Source organism: Camelus ferus, chromosome 10 (genome assembly GCF_009834535.1).
Source record: "Camelus ferus isolate YT-003-E chromosome 10, BCGSAC_Cfer_1.0, whole genome shotgun sequence".
NCBI lineage: Eukaryota > Metazoa > Chordata > Mammalia > Artiodactyla > Camelidae > Camelus > Camelus ferus.
Window position 1 is genome coordinate 65,544,032 of NC_045705.1, and position 21,576 is coordinate 65,565,607.

At 47.0% G+C, this 21,576-nt stretch overlaps 2 protein-coding genes and 1 long non-coding RNA gene across 17 annotated transcripts in view; 2 read left to right on the top strand and 1 right to left on the bottom strand.

Moving 5' to 3' along the window:
• Positions 1–1,953, top strand: part of SPDYC (speedy/RINGO cell cycle regulator family member C) — a 35,571-nt gene extending 33,618 nt beyond the window's left edge. For 12 of the 13 annotated variants that reach the window (XM_032489777.1, XM_032489774.1, XM_032489776.1 and 9 more), the window contains 5 exons: positions 1–180; positions 444–502; positions 759–844; positions 951–1,122; positions 1,205–1,953. In XM_032489777.1, the coding sequence (XP_032345668.1) occupies positions 1–180; positions 444–502; positions 759–844; positions 951–1,122; positions 1,205–1,702 (995 nt within the window). In that variant the 3' untranslated portion in view covers positions 1,703–1,953. The remainder of the gene's footprint in view (positions 181–443; positions 503–758; positions 845–950; positions 1,123–1,204) is intronic. The other variant, XM_032489783.1, reaches the window with a different exon arrangement.
• LOC116666524 lies at positions 109–6,353 on the bottom strand. Of its 2 annotated transcripts, none has more exons than XR_004323431.1 (3): positions 6,275–6,353; positions 5,196–5,428; positions 109–212 (listed from the first exon to the last, which is right to left on the bottom strand). It is a non-coding gene; the product is annotated as an uncharacterized LOC116666524 (long non-coding RNA). The 2 variants fall into 2 exon arrangements; XR_004323432.1 differs by lacking the exon at positions 6,275–6,353 and adding an exon at positions 5,819–5,993.
• The window catches only part of CAPN1 (calpain 1), a 24,629-nt gene continuing 9,083 nt past the window's right edge, over positions 6,031–21,576 (top strand). The window contains exons 1-10 of one of the 2 annotated variants that reach the window (XM_032489764.1): positions 6,031–6,185; positions 7,518–7,785; positions 7,944–8,013; positions 8,281–8,399; positions 9,901–10,034; positions 10,122–10,290; positions 11,124–11,207; positions 11,534–11,619; positions 11,936–12,010; positions 12,147–12,307. In XM_032489764.1, the coding sequence (XP_032345655.1) occupies positions 7,519–7,785; positions 7,944–8,013; positions 8,281–8,399; positions 9,901–10,034; positions 10,122–10,290; positions 11,124–11,207; positions 11,534–11,619; positions 11,936–12,010; positions 12,147–12,307 (1,165 nt within the window). In that variant the 5' untranslated portion in view covers positions 6,031–6,185; position 7,518. Of the gene's footprint in view, positions 6,186–6,283; positions 6,799–7,517; positions 7,786–7,943; positions 8,014–8,280; positions 8,400–9,900; positions 10,035–10,121; positions 10,291–11,123; positions 11,208–11,533; positions 11,620–11,935; positions 12,011–12,146; positions 12,308–21,576 lie in introns of those variants that run through there. The other variant, XM_006179543.3, reaches the window with a different exon arrangement.

Below are 21,576 nucleotides of genomic sequence, written 5' to 3' on the forward strand. Positions count from 1 at the left end.
GTCACCCTGCCCCACCCCACCTCACCCATCCCCATGAGATGAGTGACACCGAAGGTCCTGCCACAATCGCTGCGGTTGGCACCCAGGTGAAGCTGGGTGGCTGGAGCCGTCAAGGTGAGGGCAGCAAGTCTCTCTGTTTCCGCCAGCATCAGGAGCTCCAGGCCTTCCTCAGCCTTCTGGGTGAGTCCACTTGGGGGCTGGCAGGGGAGTGGCTGTGGAGGCGCAAGTGTGAACAGATGTGAGGCAGGACCTCAACCTGCCCATGCAATCACCGGCAATCTCTGTCCCTTCCCTTCTCAGGTGACCCCCAGTTTGGAAGGTGGGGGGATCATGTCAGAAAGTGGGTTCAGTGGAGGATTGGGTTTAGGAACTTCTGATGCTGCTCTTTTCTTGTGGAGGGTGGGTGGTAACCCCAGTCCACTCTCTCTCCTCTCTACCCCCAGAGCACAGTTTCCTCCAGGAATTCCTCTCCAAAGATCCCTGTTTCCAGGTCTCAGATAAGGTGAGGTGGTACAGTGCAGATAGAGGCAGGATCACTTGGGGAAGTTTGAATAAAGTGGGTGGGGCTTCAGTGCTGCTAATTCATTGGGTCCCCTGGTCTAGTGGAGTGAACGCCTCCCCTTTAAACCCTTGTCTTTGCAAACCCCTCCCCACCATATTACTAACCCTACCAACACTTCCTTGGGTGCAGGTGGGCCTGGCACAACCCCCTCTCCCTCGGTGCCTACCTCTAACTCTCCCTGTTTCTGTGTCTGCAGTATCTCCTGGCCATGGTGCTGGTCTACTTCCAGCGTGCCAATCTGAAGCTCAGCGAGTACACCTGCAGCAATTTGTTCCTGGCACTGTGAGTGGCGTGGGAGCAGGGGGGAGGGGACACTGCTGGGAGCTGTGGGGTGGGGTGGGACAGTTGCTTATGGCCTCTGTTCCCTGCCCCCGGCCTCTGTGGCCAGGTACCTTGCAAATGACATGGAGGAGGACCTGGAGGACCCCAAATGTGTGATTTTTCCATGGGCCCTGGGCAAAGATTGGCGTCGTCGAGTGTCAGACTTCCTTTGTCAGAGGGACAAGCTGTGGGCACAGATGGGCTTCAGGGCGGTTGTGAGCCGCCAGTCCTGCGAGGAGGTGAGGCCCTACCAGCATCCTGCGGCTGGGGAAAGGGGCTGGACCTCCCACCTCCCATTTACCACCCACTCTTCTCATGCAGGTCATGGCCAAGGAGCCGACCCACTGGGCCTGGACCCGGGAGAGGCGCCCCCACCATGGCAGGGCTCAAAGGAGCTACCCAAAGGCCCAGGTCCCCCTCCCCCGGGGCCCTGGCCTCTCACCACCCCACTGTCCCCTCTGCAGCTTGCCCCCTCGCCGCAGCTACTGCTGCCACCACCCCCGCCCCTTGCCTGTCGTATCCAAGTGCCCTTCCCAAAACCCTGAGGGGCACTGCCCTCCCTCCCAAGCTAGTCTCTCAGTGGCTGAAGACCCCTGGGGTGGGGGCTTCCTCATTGTCCTGCGCCACCAGCTGCAACTGGAGCCAGGCACCTACACCTTTCACAGTGAGTTGGGGATAGGAGCTGGGGGAAGCTGGGAGGCAGGTGTGGGGCCCAACAGAATGGGAAGGAGGGGCATGGGGCCTGGGGTCCAGCAGGCCTGGGCACGTGTCCCAGCTCTGCCACCTGCTAGCCACGTGAGCCTGGCAAGCTTCCACTGAGCATCTCTCTGTCCTTCTCCCCCAGTCCTCTCAAAGCCACCGCCGTGCCCTCGGCGCTGACGCTCGCAGGGTGAACAGCCCATCCGCTTGCTGCTGACCCAGCTCTCTACTGCCTGTGGTCCCCTGGCCTCTTGTCTTCTTGGCCTCAGACTGGCAGTGCTGCCCATGCCCCCTGCCCCCTCCTCCCAACCTGCAACTTGTACCCACTCTGACTTGGCTCCTCTAATAAACTCATGTCCATAGGACACCCACTGTGCTTAGGGCCTAGTCTGGGTCCTTGACCCAGGGTGGGGCTAGGGAGGGAGTTGTGGGGAGAGGGGGTCTGCCAGGTTCAGGTACCAGCGGTTGACACCTGTGAGCACAGGCCCTGTAATAGCCCTTCCCCTTCCCACTGGTGACCAGTCATCCTGAGCATCAGTTTCCCCTCTATAACATCAACTATGGATGATGAGATCCACACAGTGAAGATGGAACAGAGTGAGATGAGGTACATGCAGTCCTTAGAAGAGGGCCTGGAGCCGACTGGACCACAAAAGCTCAAAAGGAAAATGGCTCTATAGTCAGCCTAGAAATGCCTGCAGGGCCAGGTCTATGCAATCAAACATAATGTAATATTATAATACAACCCTCCCCCCTGAAAAAAAAAAGTAAATTTGTTAATTAAGGAGCAGGGAAGACTCCCCAGAGGACCTGGCATTTGAACTGGTTCTGAACAATATCAAGTTTGCCCATGCTGGGGTGGGAAGAGGTTACTCTTAGAAAGACAGTCTAGAGGAGTGATTAAGACTTGGTCTCTGGTGCCAGACAGCTTAAGTCCCTGGTTGCTGTGTGACCTTAGCATGTTATTGAATCTCCTCTACTGCCTCATCTGTAAAATGGGTATTACATTAAAACAGGGTGTTCTCAAATTTGAAAGAGTTAATCCTAGAAGGGTTCAGAACTATGTTTTAAGAACAGAGCTCGAATGTGGATGTTATTAGGAGAGGGAACTGCTGCACAGAGAAAGGCTAGAGGGGAGGGTATGTTTGGGGTGTGGCTGGAACAGAAGATGGAGAAAAGTCTAAAGGGTCAGAAGGCAGAGGAATCTGGATGCCATTCCCAAGCATGGAGGTAATGCTTGGAGACTGTGGACATTAGAAGCCAAGACAAAGTACTGCAAAGTATTTCTTAACAGTTTTTCAAATAAGTAATATATTCACATGTATGTTTTGAATTTTGAACCAAGAGTCATCTCCTACCCTTGGAAACAATGAAAGTAATAATTTATGTCTTTCCAGAGAAAGACTCTAAATATGCATAACCGAATGTGGTGTAATAAAATATATATTTGGTCATTGTCCCAGGTTCTCGGCACAGAGCTCCTAAAATCCTCTGAATGTATAGGAGTGCCTTTTGTCATTCCTAAATGTGCTTTGGATCACACCTGAGTTTATGCTAATGAGGTTACTCAGGGTGGGGGCTAGTCACCAGAAAAAGTGATCCAGAGGGTAGAAACTTTCAGCCTCCTCACCACCTCCAGGAGAGGCGGGGCACTGGAGATTTGGAGTCTTTTAGGGAGGGTGGCTCACCTGGAGAGGGCAGAAGCTCTGCACCCCTCCCCCACACGGATCTCTTCTATTTGGCTACCCTATGAATCTCTTGCCCTATGAATCTCTTCTATTTGAATGCTCCTGAGTTGTAACCTTTTTAATAAACTGGTAACAGCCAGTAAAGCACTTTCCTGAGTTCTGAGTCTTCTACTGAATTATCAAACCTGAGAAAGTATTTGGTACCTGGGAAAAAAACACACACTTGGTATAAGAGGTGGTGTCAGAAAAAAGACACCACACCAAAATTGCATATATGTCTCACCCCGTCCACCTTTTTAAAAAATCCAGTGGAAGAATTCCATACATCCTATTGTGTAATTAATATATTTTGAAGATGGTTCCTCGTTCACACATTCCTTTTGACAGCTATATAGTATTCCTCTATATAAAGGTACTATAATGTATCTTGTTTCATATTGATTGATATTTAAGCTGTTTCCAGACTTCTGCTATTCCAGACAGTGAATGAACTTTGCCAAATGTCCCTATAATGGGGCTATCCCTGTACAGCCCCTCAATCTCTAGCCATGTATGTGTTTTCCAGAAAACTCACCAGTGAGGTACCAGATTTTTTGTTTGCTAAAGTAGAAAATGGTGTCTTAGTGAAGGTTTAATTTGTGTTTTTTCTTCTTCTGAGTGAGCTCAAGCATTGCTGCATATATTCCAGAGCTGTTAGTCTTCTTTTCTGTGAATTGTCTTTGTCTTTACCCATTTCTCCACTGTTTTTGGTACCTGACTCACATATAAGGAAAAATAGCCCTTCAAGATGTAACTTGTAAGTATTTTCTTCAGTTTATCATTTTGACTTTGCTGTACAGATTTTTTAATGTGGTAAAATAAAATTTTGTGGCTTCTGGGCTTTATGTCAGGGTACAAAAAACTTTTCCACACTGAGATGACTAAAAACATTTCTCCCTTCGCTGCTGGCTGTATTTTTGTTTTCATTTTTTACATTTAAATCTTGAGTTCATCTGGAATTTATCATATACGAAATTCCCTTTGCCAAACCCAATATTGTTAAGGTTTTTCCTTCTCTTTCTTCTAGAGGCTTTATAGTCCTAGGATTTATATTTAGGTGTATAATACAGTTTGAGTTAAATTTTGATATGTTGTATCCTAAACAGTTATCAAATCCATCTACTTCTTTTGTGCCTACCACCTCCTTAGTTTGAACCACCCACTCCCAGGCATCCTTCTCCTTCCTTTGTATAAATCTAAGCAGCCTTCTACCTCAAGCAGAACAAAATCCAAACTCCCATGGCCCATCCAGCCCTGCCCGAACTCTTCTCTCCCTTTCTCTCTCGCTGCTCAAGCAACACTAAGAATATTTCAGTTCCTCCATATGCCAAGGCAATTAATTCTCCTACCTGGCATCTCCCCCACCCCTGCCATAACTCCCTTTGTCTGATTTATGCCTACTCTAATACATAGATTAGCTAAGGCTTCAGTTATAGGCTTCCTTCACACCATTTCTTCTTCCCAATTAATTGTGGTTGTAAGACTTGAATCACTGACTCCTTCAGAGAGAGCCAAAGCCGTGGGTCTTTACCATCTTATGCCCAGGTGAGCACAGTGCCTTGCACATACAGGAGGCAGTCAGTGCCCACTTGGTGAACAACCGAACGCAATCAGTAGGAGTGACAGGTTTGTGAAAGTAATTCTGGGGACTGTGGGACACATAGATTGAGCCAGAATGTTTTGCTCTGGGGTGACGGGAGCATCTTTCCTCTCCCAGGCTCCTGCTCCCTGTGATCCAGTCACAAGAAACACTTGCAGTTCCCCTATTGGCCAGTGTTCCCCCCCAGCCTCAGGACCTTTGCACACACTGTTCTTTCAGCTAGTAACATCTTTTCCAGCATCTCACTGTCTAGTTACCTCCTACTTTTCCATCAGGATTCACCTACCTTAATTCCTGAAACTGAACCAGGAGAGCAGTCTCCTATAGTAGGGACTGATCTGCCTTAGTCATGGGTCTCTGCTATGCAAAGACCTGTCAGAAGGGTTTAGTCAAGATTGGACACATAAATGCCCAATGGTGAAAAGCAAAGACCCAGAAACTGGTTCCAGCACTGACTCACGAGTTGAAGGAATTCAGCAAGTAGCATCCTCTTAGGCCTCAGTTTTCCTCATCTGTAAACTGGGAGTGAGAATGAAGACAGATTAGATCAGTGGCTCTTAACCTTCTTGGGATCATGGGTCCTAAAATCCTAGGAAAGCTATGCACTGTTTCCTGAACAAAATGCTTGTGTGCGCATCATATAAGAGCTGCAACCTGGTAGGCTAGGGCCCCCAAGGTCAGTCAAAAGCCCTGAGCTGGGGGGTGGGGGGGGGCTGCCCCAGTCTCCCTCCATGCAACCTCAGGGCTCTTCCAACTTCACGCATCTTGGGAAGCAGGGTCTCTCTGGGGCCTGGGTGGGCCTGCTGTACTGCTCTCAGCCTCCGCCGCCCCCTCCCGGGTAAGTCCGCACTCGGGCGCTCCCAGGTGTGTGGGCAAAGGATGGCTCGCGGAAAGGGAAAGGCTGCCGACCTTTCCAGGTTCAAGAAACCTCAGAGCGCAAGAGAAAGATGGGCTCCCACAGTTGCTCATTTCATTCCATTCGCTGCGCAAACGGGGAAACCAAGGCCGAGAAGGGCAGGGTCACCCAAAGTCACGCAGCGAGCGCGGGCCTGGAGGGCCGATTCCCCGCACCTCGCCCGGACGCCCGGAGCCGCTAAGGCGGGGTGGCGGCGTCCCGAGCCTGCGCCCCAGGGCGCGGGGGCGGGGAGCGGGCCCTGCCCAGGAGCCTGGCTGCGGCGCGGACCCGGCGGGGTGGGGCTGCCGTTTGCCGAGCGTCCGGCAGGGGTCCGCTCGCCGCCAGCCCGGCCCCTCCTCCGAGCAGCTGCCGCAGCCCGAGGTAATCTCGGCCCCGCGCTAGGGGCGCGCGGGGACAGGGGTGGGGGGACAGCTGCGGCCCCGCGAAGGAGGGGCGCCGGGGGGACAGACCTGAGGCTGCAGGAAGCGGCGCTGCCGGCCGGGACGCCCGGGAATGCCCTCCGGGGCGCCGCGTGGGGTTGGGCCGCCCAGCCCTGCAACTTGAGCTGCTGCCCCTGGTTAAAAATACCCCCTGTCGCGCCCTCTTCCCTCCCCCTCCCCTGCGGTGCCCTTCCGTCCAGCGCCCAGCCCTTCCACCTCGATATGCGCTGGCCCCTCCCCGGGGACAACTCTGCCTTTTACTAATTTGTCCTCTCGCGGAGTTGGCCCAGCGCCTACGGAGGGAGGGGCCCGGAGACTCCTTGAGTTAGAGAGATAAAGAAAGTGCCCGAGAGATAAGGGAGAGTAGAGAGGAAGCGGGCTTGGAGCTCGAGGAGGAGGAGGAGGAAGAAGAGAAGAGGGAGAAGGAAGGAGGGCGGAGGGGCCTCGGGAGGAGGGCGGGGAGGAGCGCTCTTCCTGGTTGGGCCCTGTCTTGAGCTGCCGCTGGGGAAGCCAGCCGCAGGGACCGCAGCGACCCCCAGACACTGCTCCCCCAGGTAAGGAGCTGGGTGGCCGCACCGGGATTCCTGGACCCTGGCCACAGCTCCCGGGCTGAGGGGCTGCCTCTACCCCAGCCCTCGGAGTGCCTGGGACAGGGGCGGGGGCTCGGGAAGCCGCACGGCTCAGGCGGCGGTCGCAGCCTGCGCTCCACGCTGTCTCCGGGGTCTGGGCTCGGGGGGAAGGCTGGAGAGGAAGGGAGTGAGGCCCAGCGGCCCTGTTCTTCCGACCTGTCTCAGGGCCCTGGGACGGGGGACCCTGGCTGCCTGGACTTCTCAGCTCCCAAGCCAGGGAAAGGGGCCAGTGCATGGGAGCTTGGCTAGTTTGAGAAGGAGGGTTATAGGAAGGCAGTCAAAGAGGCTTTCCCTGAGGTCTCCCACTTTACTGGTTCCCTGCGTTACTATCTCGGGCTCCGCCCTGCCCCACCTGGCTGACTGACCCCAGGACTGCAGGCCCAGGACAATGGGAGTCTGTGAAGAGAGGTGGTAGCATTGTAGAGGCGTAGGGAGGTGGTGGCCAGCACACCTGCTGGATGGGAGGCCCCCTCTCCTGAATTCTGGGAGCAGGGGGAGGTGGCAGAGAGCCCTGATTCCGTGAGGGGAGCAGTGAGGAGACCGCAGGTTTGGGGAGGAAGGGTGGCAGGGGCCAGAGAGTGGCGTCAGCAAGCAGGAGCCCCAGTTATAGACCTGGGCTCTCAGCAGGCCCATCTGTCTCACAGGATGGCCGAGGAGATCATCACTCCGGTGTACTGCACCGGGGTGTCTGCCCAAGTGCAAAAGCAGCGGGCCAAGGAGCTGGGCCTGGGCCGCCATGAAAACGCCATCAAGTACCTGGGCCAGGATTTTGAGCAGCTGCGGGCTCATTGCCTGCAGAGTGGGGCCCTTTTCCGTGATGAGTCTTTCCCCCCAGTGCCCCAGAGCCTGGGCTACAAGGAGCTGGGCCCAAACTCCTCCAAAACCTATGGCGTCAAGTGGAAGCGTCCCACGGTGAGAGGGGCCACCCTGGGTGGGATTCAGTTTACCTGCATCCTGGGTGAGGAATGTGAGCAGGACTCCAGGTCCCTAGTGGGAAGTTGCTCTGGGATGGCTGGGATCCAGTTTCTAGGAGGGGCTGGCCCAGAGACAGGACTCTGGGTCTCTTTCAGGAGCTGTTCTCAAACCCCCAGTTCATCGTGGATGGAGCCACCCGCACAGACATCTGCCAGGGAGCGCTGGGTAGGCCCTGGGGGGTTCTGAGTGTCTTTTCCATGGTAGTTCCCCACACCCATTCTTTCCTGCTCTGCCTCAGCTCCTCCCTCCTGCAAGCCTAGGCAGGCTCTGGCTATCAGCGCTGGGGCTGGTTTGCCCAGCTTGCTGGGTCTTTTCTGTAAGTTGAGGGGCACCCTGCCCAGGGAACCCCAGGTTCTCCTCAGTATGGCACCCATGTGCACTACTGGGAGCAGACTGGTGGAGCAGGCCTGACGTGGATCTTTCCCATCCCAGGGGACTGTTGGCTGCTGGCTGCCATTGCCTCCCTTACCCTCAATGACACCCTCCTGCACCGAGTAGTTCCGCATGGCCAAAGCTTCCAGAATGGCTATGCTGGCATCTTCCATTTCCAGGTGAGGAGCCCCACACCCACCTGGGACAATGGGATTGGTGAGAGAGGGGTAACAGGAACTGGAGAAGGTGAGGACCACTGACCCATACACAGCAGTCTGAAGTTAGGGTGGCTCAGGGCCACACCTTGCAGGGCCAGCCCTCCCTCTCGAAAATACTTGACTTCTTGATTCCATCTCGGATCTGTCAAGTGTGAAAAGGTCTGTCATGTGTGAAACGGTTGGGCAGGTATTTGGGCTGGCAGTTTTCCTGGTGGTTGTGCATATAAGGGGAGATGGAAGGAAGCGCTTGGAAGAGTAGAAAGGTTTCTGTGTTACATCCTGTGGGAAATCCTTTTCCTCCTCAGGGTCTCAGCTTCCCTGTCTGAGAAATAGAGTTGTTCCCCTGGGGAAAACAGACTAGCACATGTGGCCATCTACACCGTTGTCATCGGTCTCTGCACCCACCCACCCCAACTCTTCCTACACTTTGGCACCCTCCAGCCTCTGAGAGAGCCCTGCAGAAAAGACTCAGGATTAAGCCTATTTAAACCAGCTTTTCCTGACGTTGTTTGCGCACAAGGCCCATTTTTTAAATCACACTGACGAATTCTCAATAAGCTGGTTTTAGGAGAGACACACTCCAGCAACTCTGGATGAGAACCTCTGGCCGTGGTGTTCTCTCCTTCTGCCTCGTCAGGGCGCTCCTTACCCTACTTCATCCTGACCCGCCTTGGTGCGCACAGTCTGCAGGACACACGGCGCGTTTAGATCTGCTTTGACCAAGTGCCCCACCTGCAGAGCTGGTCCGCAGGGGCGTGGACTCGCCGCCCTTTCCCCGCCCCCTCCCCTCACTCCTCCAATCTGCTCCTACCCAGCCTCTGATTGGGTCGTTTACTCGCCCGTCCCACCAGCGGGTGCTGTGGGCCCACCTCCTCCCCTTGCTCCATTGTTCTGCACCCCACCCGCCATAGCACTTAGTCACTTTCGGCTTGCTCCTGAAGGCATCTTGAAGCAAATCCTGTGATTGTGGGAGTCTAGTCTATCTTGTGGTTGAAGGATCTGGATGCCACATTTTCCTTCATACCTAATTTACATGGACACCCCCCACCCCCTTACACACACACACACACCACACACACACCACACACACACATACACACACCACACACACACACACACACACACACACACACACACCCTGGTTCCTGGAGAGCCAAGGCCCAAGGGCTTTCCAAGCTCTCCATACCTGAAGAGTCACCTTGGTCTGTTTCAAAAATATCAAAAAAGCTTTAAAAAAAAAAAAGCTTTACCTTCCTGATCTTCTTTCGTTTTCCCATGAGGAAGGCATTGCTGTTCCCTTTTATGGATGGAGAAACTGAGGCTCAGAGAGGATAACTTGCTCAGGTTCTGTATGTAGGACACATGACCTAGAATGTGGTATCTAATAAGTGGCAGAGCCGAAGCTTGAGCTCAGGCCCAGGGGATTTCAAAATAGGTACTCACTGTGCCCCTCCTCCCCCAGCTTTGGCAGTTTGGGGAGTGGGTGGACGTGGTGGTGGATGACCTGCTGCCCACCAAGGACGGGAAGCTGGTGTTCGTGCACTCTGCCCAAGGCAACGAGTTCTGGAGCGCCCTGCTAGAGAAGGCCTATGCCAAGTGAGTAGGGGCCCAGGGACAGGTCCATGCCACCCTGGGATTCGGGGTCCTTCTTAATGCAGAGTGCTGATCTGGACCACCCCACAGGGTGAATGGCAGCTATGAGGCCCTGTCCGGGGGCAGCACCTCCGAGGGCTTTGAGGACTTCACAGGCGGGGTCACCGAGTGGTATGAGCTGCGCAAGGCGCCCAGCGACCTCTACAGCATCATCCTCAAGGCACTGGAGCGAGGCTCCCTGCTGGGCTGCTCCATTGATGTGAGTGCGCCCCATTCTGTGACCTGAGTCTTGTCTTACTGTTCCCTCTCCCAACCCACCCCAGCCTCAGACTTGTCCCAGGCTTGGCTTCATACCCCATCCTTAACCTCACACCATGCCCAGATCCTGACTGAGCCTCGTCCATCCCTTCAGTCACATTCTCCACCTCCATGCCCAGTGTCATCAGGTCCCCCAAACCTCAGACCTCTGTGTGTTTTCCTGACTTCAGCTCCTTGCACCTGTCATCTCAGGCTGTGCCCATCTGCTGTTGAGTTCACAGCCTCAGACCTCAGCTCTTCCCTTGTCCCAGTTCCCGTGAACCCCAGCCTCATTCCCGAACTTGCTCCATTCACTCACTTTGTTGCTCTTCTGTTCCCACAGCTCATCCTGGCATCCCTCATCCTTGATCTCAGGCTCCACCCCCACCATCACTACATCCTCCACTCTCATCTTGGCCCCACGCTCTTCCCCAGTCCTACCTGACTCTAGCCTGTTCTCACCCCCCTTCTCTGTCATACCGTGTCCCTCCACACAAGGTTCTCTGAGGGCCTTGTGGCTCTGGGATGAGGGGAGGGGCTATACATGGCTGTATGTGTGTGCATGCGTATTTGCACAGGGTCTGGACAGCTCTGGCCAAAAGCAGTGTCAGTGGGGTGCCCAGGCTCCCCCACCAGTGGTAGCATCAGTGGAGTGCCTGAGCAGCCCCCCTTCCAGGGGCAGCGCCTGTAAGTGGAGATGATAGCTGGGGTCTCCCAGTAGTTGTTTGTGCACGGGGAAAGCAGCTCCTGACTGGGGGTGGGGACACTGACCACAGCACATGTGCTTTTCTACAGATCTCCAGTATTCTGGACATGGAGGCCATCACCTTCAAGAAGCTGGTGAAGGGCCATGCCTACTCTGTGACCGGGGCCAAGCAGGTACTGGCCCACATGGAGGCCTTCCTTCCCTGCTGGGTGGTTCCTGCCTCTTTGCCTTTGTGGCCTGTGACCAGGGCTGTGGGAGGGGCTGGCTCTTCCCTTGACCGCCTGTGGCACCTTTTCTATCTCCTAGGAACTCTCATCCAGAGATGTTTATCTTGTCCCTCCCTGAGTTACTGTAATTTGTGTGCAGTTTATTCCTGGACAGGCTTCTCAGCTCTGCTCTGGTGCTGCCTGCTGAGCCAGGCTCGGTGAGGGTGAGGTGGCAGGAATGGGTGTTAAAGTGCATGCCAGAAGCAGGCACTGATGGGAGCTCTGGGGAACAGGTGAACTACCAGGGCCAGATGGTGAACCTGATCCGGATGCGGAACCCATGGGGCGAGGTGGAGTGGACAGGAGCCTGGAGTGATGGGTGAGCGGCTGCAGACATTGGCTAGGGAGGCTTGGGGAGGCTGTTCAGTGCCAGTGGCATTTCTGCTCAGGGCTCTGCCAGCCTGCAGTATGGGGACTGCCCTAGCAAAGCTCAGGCTGTGCGGGCCACTGTGCCTGGCTTGTGAGCATCCTTTGGGCATCTGACCCAGCCCTCATGAGACAACTCCTGGGACTGGGATTTCTGGACTTGGCCTTGCAGAGGGTTCCTCACCTGGGCTGGGGGAGGACAGGCCCCAGGGACAGAGGCTGGGCAGGTCAGTGCCCGCCAGCCCCTGGCAGTGCCCTTTTCCCCACAGCTCCTCGGAGTGGAACAGCGTGGACCCTTATGAACGGGAGCAGCTCCGGGTCAAGATGGAGGATGGGGAATTCTGGTGAGCAGCCCCCTCCTCAGTGCCTCCCAGTGCCCCCCTGGGACAGGCACCCCAGCTCCCAGTCCCCACAGACCCCAGCGTGCCCTCAGCGCCCTGGTTGGGGACCACAACTCACCTCTGCACCTCAACCCCCCAGGATGTCATTCCGAGACTTCATGCGCGAGTTCACCCGCCTGGAGATCTGCAACCTGACGCCTGACGCACTCAAGAGTCAAAGGTTCCGCAACTGGAACACCACCCTGTACGAGGGCACCTGGCGGCGGGGGAGCACCGCAGGGGGCTGCCGGAACTACCCAGGTGACCTGGCCTTGAGGGTGCGCAGGGCTGGAGGCTGGGCCCTGCTGCCTCGTACAAGGCATGTCTTTTCCCTGAGCCTCAGTTTCCTCACTAGTAAGATAGGGATAGTTGTGCTGACCTCGAGAATTTGCTTTGAGAATAAAATATTGAATCTCCTTGTAAATTCAGAAGAGCCACACTTGACTCCCCTGCTGGGGCCCGAGCCCGGGGCGCTGACCAGGGGAGAAGATGTGGTTGCTCTCCAGCCACCTGCCTGTGACTCCTCATCTCGACACCTCCCTCCTGCCCCACTGTCTTCCTCCCTGATGCTTCTGTCACCTTTCCCTGGGCTCCTCGATCCATGGCCTATCCTTCATCGCCCATCCTGCCTTCTCTTCTTATCAGACTAGAGTCATCATCCTTCACAGGTTGGAGTCACCATTTTAATCCTGCAAACACTCGAGTTTCCTGGCTCCTGTCGCCCCCCTGCTCCTCTTACCTGGCACAACCATAACCCCAGCTGAACCCTCGCCACCGTCTCTAGAGCCATGGACTACCTGGAGAGACATCACACAACTGGGGCAGTATTTCCCCTGTAAATTCACAGCTGCAAACCTTAAATGTGCACTTCGCGTGGGCCCAGCAAACCCACTACTAGTTTGTAATGTTCCCACTCCCTCCTCAAACCTCCCTCCGCTACTACCCTCCTCTGATTTCACAGGACACCCCCTCAAATTCCCACGTCCAAATCCCCCAGCCTGTCTGGACCCCGCCTGTGACAGTGGCAGAGCTGTCCCTGCTCATGGGAACCCCCCACCTCTGCTCCAGACCCCCTTCCCCCTCACTCTGAGATGTTAATGCTCCTTCATCCGTCACCTCTCACTCCAGGTCATCATGGAGGTTTGCTTGTCTTAAGACAAAGCAACCCTCTCTTGACCCCACTTCTCCACCCATTTCTCTGCTCCCCTTCAAAGCGAAATCTCTCAGGATTGCCACACTCCCTGTTTCATTTCCCACTTCCAGTTCAGTGTTTAACCCACTCCAGTCCAGTTGCATCCCCATCAGCGGTGGCTGCTGCTGCTGCAGCCCTCTGTTGCCAGCTTCGGCCTTGCCGAATCCATCACTGCTCATCCTCCGGCAATTTTCAGCATGGCTCTCAGCCCTCTGTTGTAAAGCATTCTTCTCCCTCATAGGAATCGGATCTAATTGCAGTTTTTTTCCCAAATAGATAATCACTGTTCCCTGTACCATGTGTGGAAAGTGCATCCTTTCCCTGCAGTGCCAGCTCCATCATACAGTTCCCACATACGTGTGGGTCTGTTTCTAAGGTGCCATTCTGTCCCTTGATCTGTCCCTCTGCCAACAGTGCACAGATTTAGTCGCTATAGGTGTATAAATCCTGCTATTGAACAGGATGAATTCCTTCTTCAAGAATCTATTAGCTATTCTTGCTCTTTTTTTTTCCCCATGTGAATTTTAGGATCAGTCTACCAAGTCCTACAAAAAGCCCCTTTGAGATTTTAATTTAGAATTGCACTGAATCTGTAGACCAATTTGGGGAGAATTAACATCTTTACAATTTTGAGTCTTCTTATCCCAGGATATGGCGTATCTCTTTATTTTGGCCTTTAATATCTTTCAGTAAAATCTGACAACTGTCATCATAAAGGGCTTATACACCTTTTGAGATTTATTCCTAGATACTCTATCATCTTGTTGCTGTTGTAAATGGTATGTTGTAAATGGTATCTCTTTTAAAATTGCATCTCCCAAGTCGTTGCTGATACTGTAGGATGCAGTTAACCTTTTAAATTTATTCTGGAAAACTTGTTAAACTATAGTTAATTTTACCCATTTATCTGTAGATTCTTTTTAGTTTTCTAACTGACACTATAGCATCTGCAAGTGATGATAAATTTGTTTCTTTTCCAGTTCTCAACTTTTGTCATATTTTCTTGTTTAATGTGCTGGCCAGGACTGTGGAGTGCTGACTAGCACTGACCCTGTGCTGGTCTTACCTGTCTCTTAAAGGAAAAGTTTTACTACTGAATGTTGACTGTAGGTTTCATCACTGAACACTTTTTTAGCCTAGGGTTTTTGCTTTTTGGGTTTTTGGTTTGTTTGTTTGTATGTACCTTTTATCAGATTAATGCAGTTATTAAATACTTATAATATTATTTATTATTATTATTAGCTTTTTTCTTTTATGTGTTAAAATGGTAAGTTACATTTATCACTTTTCTAATATTAAATTAACCTTATGCTCCTGAGATAAAAACAACAGTTATGCCTAACTTTTTTTTATACGATAGTTTTCCGTCCATGTTGATGAGTGAGATTTACCTGTAGTTTTCCTTTCTCATACTTACCTTGTCTAGTTTTGGTATCGGTGCTATATTTGGCTGATAAAGTGAATTGGGGAATGTTCTCTTTTTCTGTTTTCTATAAGAGTTTGCATGAGATGAGGATGATTTTTTGCTTGAAATGTTTGGGGGAACTGGTCCATACAGCTGTCAGGCCTGCTCTTTTATTTGTGTGAAAATTAACTTTGATATTGAATATCTTTAAGAGATTGGACTACTCAGGTCTTCTATTTCCTCTTGAGACTATTTTGATGAGTTTTATTTTCTAGAAGTTTATCCTTTGCATCTGTTTTCACAATTATTAGCATGAAGTCATCCTTAATATATTGTATCTCATCTGTCATGATACCATGTCTTTTGTTCAGTGTTGCTTATTTGCACTGTATCTTTTGTCTTTATTAATCCTATGAGAGGATCATCAATATTAGTCTTTAAAAACAAATGATTTTTTACTTTATTGATTCTTTGTACAGTATTTTTTCTATATCATTAATCTTTGCTCTCCTGTTTGTTATATCATTCCTCTGCTTTCTTTGAATTTATCTTTAGACTTTATTTTATGACTTCTTTTTTTCCCTACCAGCTTTATTGAGATGTAATGGACATACAGCACTGTATAAAGGTGTGCAACATAATGATCTGACTTACATACATCATGAAATGATTAATGCAGTAAGTTTGGTGAACATCCATCATCTCATATAGATACAAAATTAAAGAAATAGAAAAAAATGTTTTTCCTCAGGATTTATTCTCTTAACAACTTTCATATATAACCTAGAGCAGTGTTAAGTTTATTTATCATGTTGTACATGACATCCCTGGTATTTATTTATCTTATAACTGGAAGTTTGTACCTTTTGACCTCCTTCATCCAGTTCCTCCTCCCTCCACCCCCTCAACCTCTGGTAACCACAAATCTGATCTCTATCAGTTTGTTTGTTTTTAATGTATAATTGACTTACAACACTATGTTAGTTCCTGGTACACAACCTAGTGATTTAATATTTCTATTCATTTCAAAATGATCACCATGATAAGTCTAGCTGTCATCTGTCACCATACAAGGATATTACAAAATTATTGACTGTGTTCCCCCCACTGTACATTTCATACGTTGGACTCATTTATTAATTTGTTTTGTGTTTTAGAGTCCACATATAAATGAAATTATACAGTATTTGTCTTTCTCTGACTTATTTCAGTTAGCATAATACTCTCTAGGCCCATCTAGGTTGTTGTAAATGATAAGATCTCACTCTTTTTTATGGCTCAGTTATATTCCTTTGTATATATACACATCACATCTTTATCCACTCATCTATCTATGGACACTTAGATTGCTTCTGTATCTTGGCTATTGTAAATAATGCTGTTATGAGCATAGGGGTGCAGATATCTTTTTGAATTAATGTTTTCATTTTATTTGGAAAATACCCAGGAGTGGAATTGCTGGATGTTATCATAGTTCTATTTTTAATTTTTTGAGCAATCTCTGTACTGTTTTTCATAGTGGCTGCATCAGTTTACATTCCCACCAGCAGCGCACGGGGTTCACTTTTCTCCAAATCCCTGCCAACACTTATTTGTTGTCTTTTTGATAATAGCTGTTCTGACAGGTGTGAGGTGATATCTCATTGTGTTTTTGATTAGTGATGTCGGGCATTTTTCGTGTGTCTGATGGCCATCTGTATGTCTTCTTTGGAAAAATGTCTATTCAGGTCCTCTGCCCATTTTTTAATTGGGTTGTTTGTTTTTTTGATATAGAATTGTATGAGTTCTTTATATATTTTGGCTATTAGCCTTTTGTTGGATATATTATTTGCAAATTTCTTCTCCCATTCAGTAGGCAGTTTTTTCATTTTGTTGATAGTTTCCTTTGCTGTGCAAAAGCTTTTTAGTTTGATATAGTCCCATTTGTTTATTTTTGCTTTGTTTCCCTTGTCTGAGGGGACATATCCAAAAAAATATTACTAAGACTGATGTCAAAGAGCTTACTGCTATGTTTTCTTCTAGGAGTTTTATAGTTTCAAGTATTACATTTAAATCTTTAATCCATTTTGAGTATATTTTTGTATATGGTGTGAAAAAGTAGTCTAGTTTCATATTTTGCATGTAGTTGTCCAGTTTTCCCAACATCATTTATTGAAGAGGCTGTCTTTTCCCCATTGTGTGTTCTTGACTCCTTTGTCATAGATTAATTTCTCATATTAGAAGTATGGGTTCATTTCTGGGCTCTCTGTTCTGTTCCCTTGATCTATGTACCTGTTTTTATGCCAGTACCATACTATTTTGACTTCTGAAGGTTTGTAGTATAGTTTTAAAGCAGGGAGTTTGATACCTCCAGTTTTGTTCTCCTTTCTTAAGATTGTTTTGGCTATTCAAGTTCTTTTGTGTTTCCATACAAATCTTAGAATTATTTGTTCTAGTCCTGTAAAAAATGCCAGTGGTATTTTGATAGGGATTGCATTGAATCTATAGATTGCCTTGGGTAGTATGTTCATTTTAACAGTATTAATTCTTCCAATCCATGAGCATGGTATGTCTGTCCATTTGTTTGCATCATCTTCAGTTTCTTTCATAAATGTCTTATAGTTTTCCAAGTACAGATCTTTTTCCTTTTTAGTTAGATTTATTCCTAGGTATTTCATTCTTTTTGGTGTGATTGTAATTTTGTGACTTCTTAAATTAGTTGCTTATTTCATTAATTTCAGTTAATTTTTCCTGTATGTATGCACCTAAAATAATAATTTCTCTCCAAGCATATCTTTGAGTTACACAATTTTTTAATTCATTTTTTTGGGTGGGAGGAGTGTTTATTTATTTATTTTAATGGAGGTGCTGGGAATTGAACCCAGGACCTTGTGCATGCTAAGCATGTACTCCATCACTGAGCTACATGCCTACCGAGTTACACAATTTTGATATGTAATGTTTTTAAGAATTGTGATAAAATTCACTTTTAATGTGTAAAATTCAGTGGTTTTTAATACATTCACAGTGTTTTATAATCATCACCATTATCTAACTCTGGAATATTTTCACTGCCCCCCAAAAAAACCTTGTATCCACTAGTAGTCACTCCTTATCCCCCTTACCCCCCAGCCCCTGGCAATCACGAATCTAATTTTGTCTTTATAGATTTGCCTATTCTGGACGTTTCATATAAGTGGAATCATGCAACACGTGGCCTTTTGTTCCTGGATTTTTTCCCTTAGCATCATGTTTTCAAAGTTCATTTGTGTTGTAGTGTGATCAGTACTTCATTTCATTCGTAAGGCTGAATAATTCCATGATATGGATATACCAGTTGCTTATTCTTTCATCAGTTGATGGGTTGTATTCAGTTTGAGGCTATTATGAGTAATGAGCATGAACATTTATGTATACGTGTTTGTATGAGCATATGTTCTCTTGGGTCTATAAATAGGAGTGAAATTTTTAGGTTGTTATGGCAACTCCATGTTTAACTTTTTGAGGAACTGCACGCAAACTGTTTTCCAAAGTGGCGGTACCATTTTACGTTCCTCCTAGCAATGTATGAGGGTTCCAATTTCTCTACATCCTTGTTAACACTTATTGTCCAACTTTTTTATTATAGCCATCCTAGTGGGTTTTAAGTGGTATCTCATTGAAGTTTTGATTTGCATTTCCTTAGTGGGTAATAATGTTGAATATATTTTTGTGTATTTATTGGCCATTTGAATGTCTTTTTTTGGAGTGTCTATTTAAATAGTTTGCCCTTTTTTTTGGAGTGTCTATTGAAATAGTTTTTAGATTCAGTCACTTATCTTTTTATATATTCTTTATATATATATATATCTTTATATATTCTGGGTATGAGCTTTATGAGGTAGATGATTTGCATATATTTCTTCCCATTCTGTGGGTTGTCTTTTCATTTTCTTGATAGTGTCCTTTGAATCATGGAAGTTTTTAATTTTGATGACAAATTTTCTATTTTTTCTTTAGTTGCTCATGCTTTTGGTGTCATATCTTAGAATCCATTACCAAGTCCAAAGTCATGAAGAATTTCTCTTGTGTTTTCTTTAGAGAGCATTATGGTTTTAACTCTTATATTTAGGTTGGTGATCCATTTTGAGTTAATTTTTGTCTGTGGTGTGAGATAGATGTACAACTTAATTCTTTTGCATGTGGAAATCCAGTTGTCCTAGCATCACTTGTTGAAAAGACTATTCTTTCCTCATTGAATTGTCTTGGCACCTATGTCAAAAATCACTTGGCCATATACGTATGGGTTTACTTTTAGACTCTCAGTTTTATTCTTTTAGTCTGTATGTCTATTCTTAATGCCAGTAACACACTGTGTTGATTACTGTAGCTTTGTCATAAGTTTTGAAATCAGAAAGTGTTAGTCTTCCAACTTTTTTCTTTTTCAAGATTGTTTTGGTTTCTGGGCCCCTTATAATTCCATACGAATTTGAAGATCTGCTTTTCACTTCTGCAAAAAAGGCTTTTGACCTCTTAATAAGATTAAGTCTTCCAATCCATGAATTTGCGATGTCTTTTGATTTTTCTATGTCTTCTTTGTTTCAGCAATGTTTTGTACTTTTCAGTGTACAAATCTTTTAACTCCTTGGTTAGATTTATTCCTGGGTATTTTTTTCGTTTGGATGCTATTGTAAAGGTATTGTTTTCTTAATTTCCTTTTTGGGTTGTTCACTACTGGTGTATAGAAACAACTGATTTTTGTCTCCTGATGTTTGTAATCTGCAACTGTGCTAAATGTGTTATTGGTTCTAACAACTTTCTTGTGGATTCTTCAGGTTTTTCTATATACAAGATCATATCATTCGCAAGTAAAAATAGCTCTCTTCCTCCTTTTCAACTTAAATGCTTTTCTTTTTCTTGACTAATTGCTCTACCTGGAACTTCCAGAACAATGTTGAGTAGCAGTGGTGTAAGCAGGTATCTTGTTCCTGATCTTAGAGGAAAGTGTTCATTCTTTCACCACTGAGTATGATATTAGTTGTGGGTTTTCATAAATACCCTTTATCATATTAAGGAAATTCCCCTTTATTCCTAAATTTCTGAATGTTTTTATTATGAAAGTATATTAGATTTTGTCAAATGTCTTTTTCTGAGTCAATTGAGATGGTCATGTATTTTTTGTCCCTATGTCCTGTTAACATGATATATTAAATTGGTTCATTTTCTTATGTTGAACTATTCTTGCATTCCTGGGATAAATTCTATTCCATATTGTGTAATCTTTTTAATATACTGTTGGATTTGGTTGGCTAGTATTCTGTTGAGGATTTTGATGTTGGTATTCATAATTTGGTCTGTAATTTCCTTTTCTTGTGATGTTGTTATCTGGCTTTGATATCAAGGTAATGCTGGCCTCATAGAATAAGTTAGTTTATCACAAAGAAATAATGATGTAAATGAGAAATTACATAGAATGATAAATAAAACACTGTACTTATATTAAAAAATAAAAATCTCAAATCAATAACCTAATTTTCCAATTTAAGAAACTAGTAAACAGGCAAACTAAACCCAAAGCAAGCAGGAGAAAGGAAATATTAAAGTCCAAGTAAATGAAATAGAGAAGAAATAGAGAAAAATCAATGAAACCAGCAGTTGGTTCTTTGAAAGCTCAGGAAAATTGGCGAACCTGTAGCCAAATCAACCAAGAAAAAAGAGAAGACTCAAACTACTAAAATCAGAAATTAAAGTGAGAACATCACTACCAACTGCTCAGAAACAAATGAATTATAAGGAAATACTGCAAACCATTGTTTGACAACAAATTAGATAGCCTAGATGAAATTGTCAAATTCCCAGAAACAAACTACTAAAATTAACTCAAGAGGAACAGAAATCTGAATAGACCTGGGTAACAACTGAGAGATTGAATTAATAATCAAACATCCCAGTTAAAACCACCTATGCTGTTTATAAGCGATAACAACTAAAATATTGAGCTATTGAAAGATTTTGGAAAAGGCTATCCTTTGTTTGGAAAGTACATTTACATTCAGAGTGATTACTGATATATTTGTATTTATTTCAGCAGACCCACTATGCATTGTCTGATTGTTCTTCCTGCTATGCCTTCTTTTGGATTGAATTTTTTTCTTTCTGCTAGCTTTTCCCTCTGTGGGTTTGGAAGACATAAGAGCTTGCTTAGTAAGTTCTAAAGTTAATTGATCAGGATCTTTCTTTACCCTCTACCTGAACAATGTAAAGACCTGAGAATATTTCACTTGAATCACTGCCTCCCTTTGTTCAGTATGCTGTTTTTGTCTAGTATTTTAATTCTAAACACTCTTCTGCCTGCTGTAAGTTAAGCATCATCATCATTACTTGACATAGTCCATATTTGTTTGATTATGCACACAAAATCAGTATTTTTGCTCACCATTCCCAGACCTTTCATCTGAGATCATTTTCCATCTGTCTGGAATATGTCCTTTTGCATTTCTTTTAGGGCGAGTCTTTTGGTGGTAAACTTTCTCAGTATTTGTGTAAGATGCCTTTATAGTGTGCTCATCCTTGACAGTTCTCTGGATGTAGAGTTCTGGATTGACATTAATTCACTTCATTCTGCTTCCATTGTTGCTATGTGAGTCAGGAGTCTGTCTACCATACCTTCTGAAATGGTTTGTTTTTCTCTTTTCTAAGATTATTTTTCTTTGATGTTCTACAAGTTGACCATGATGTGTTGAGGTAGGGATTTTTAAAATTCTCCTTTGGATTTGTTGAGCTCCCTGTGTATGAAGTTTGATGCCTTTCAGCAACTCTAGAAAATTCTTACCCATAATCTTTTAGACTATCACCTTCTTCCTACTCTCTTTAATTTCTCTGTTTGAAATTCCAGTCAAAGGTAAGGTGGACCTCCTCAGTCAGTCTTCCATATCTCTTAACGTCTCTTAAATGTTCCACCTCTGAATCTCCCCG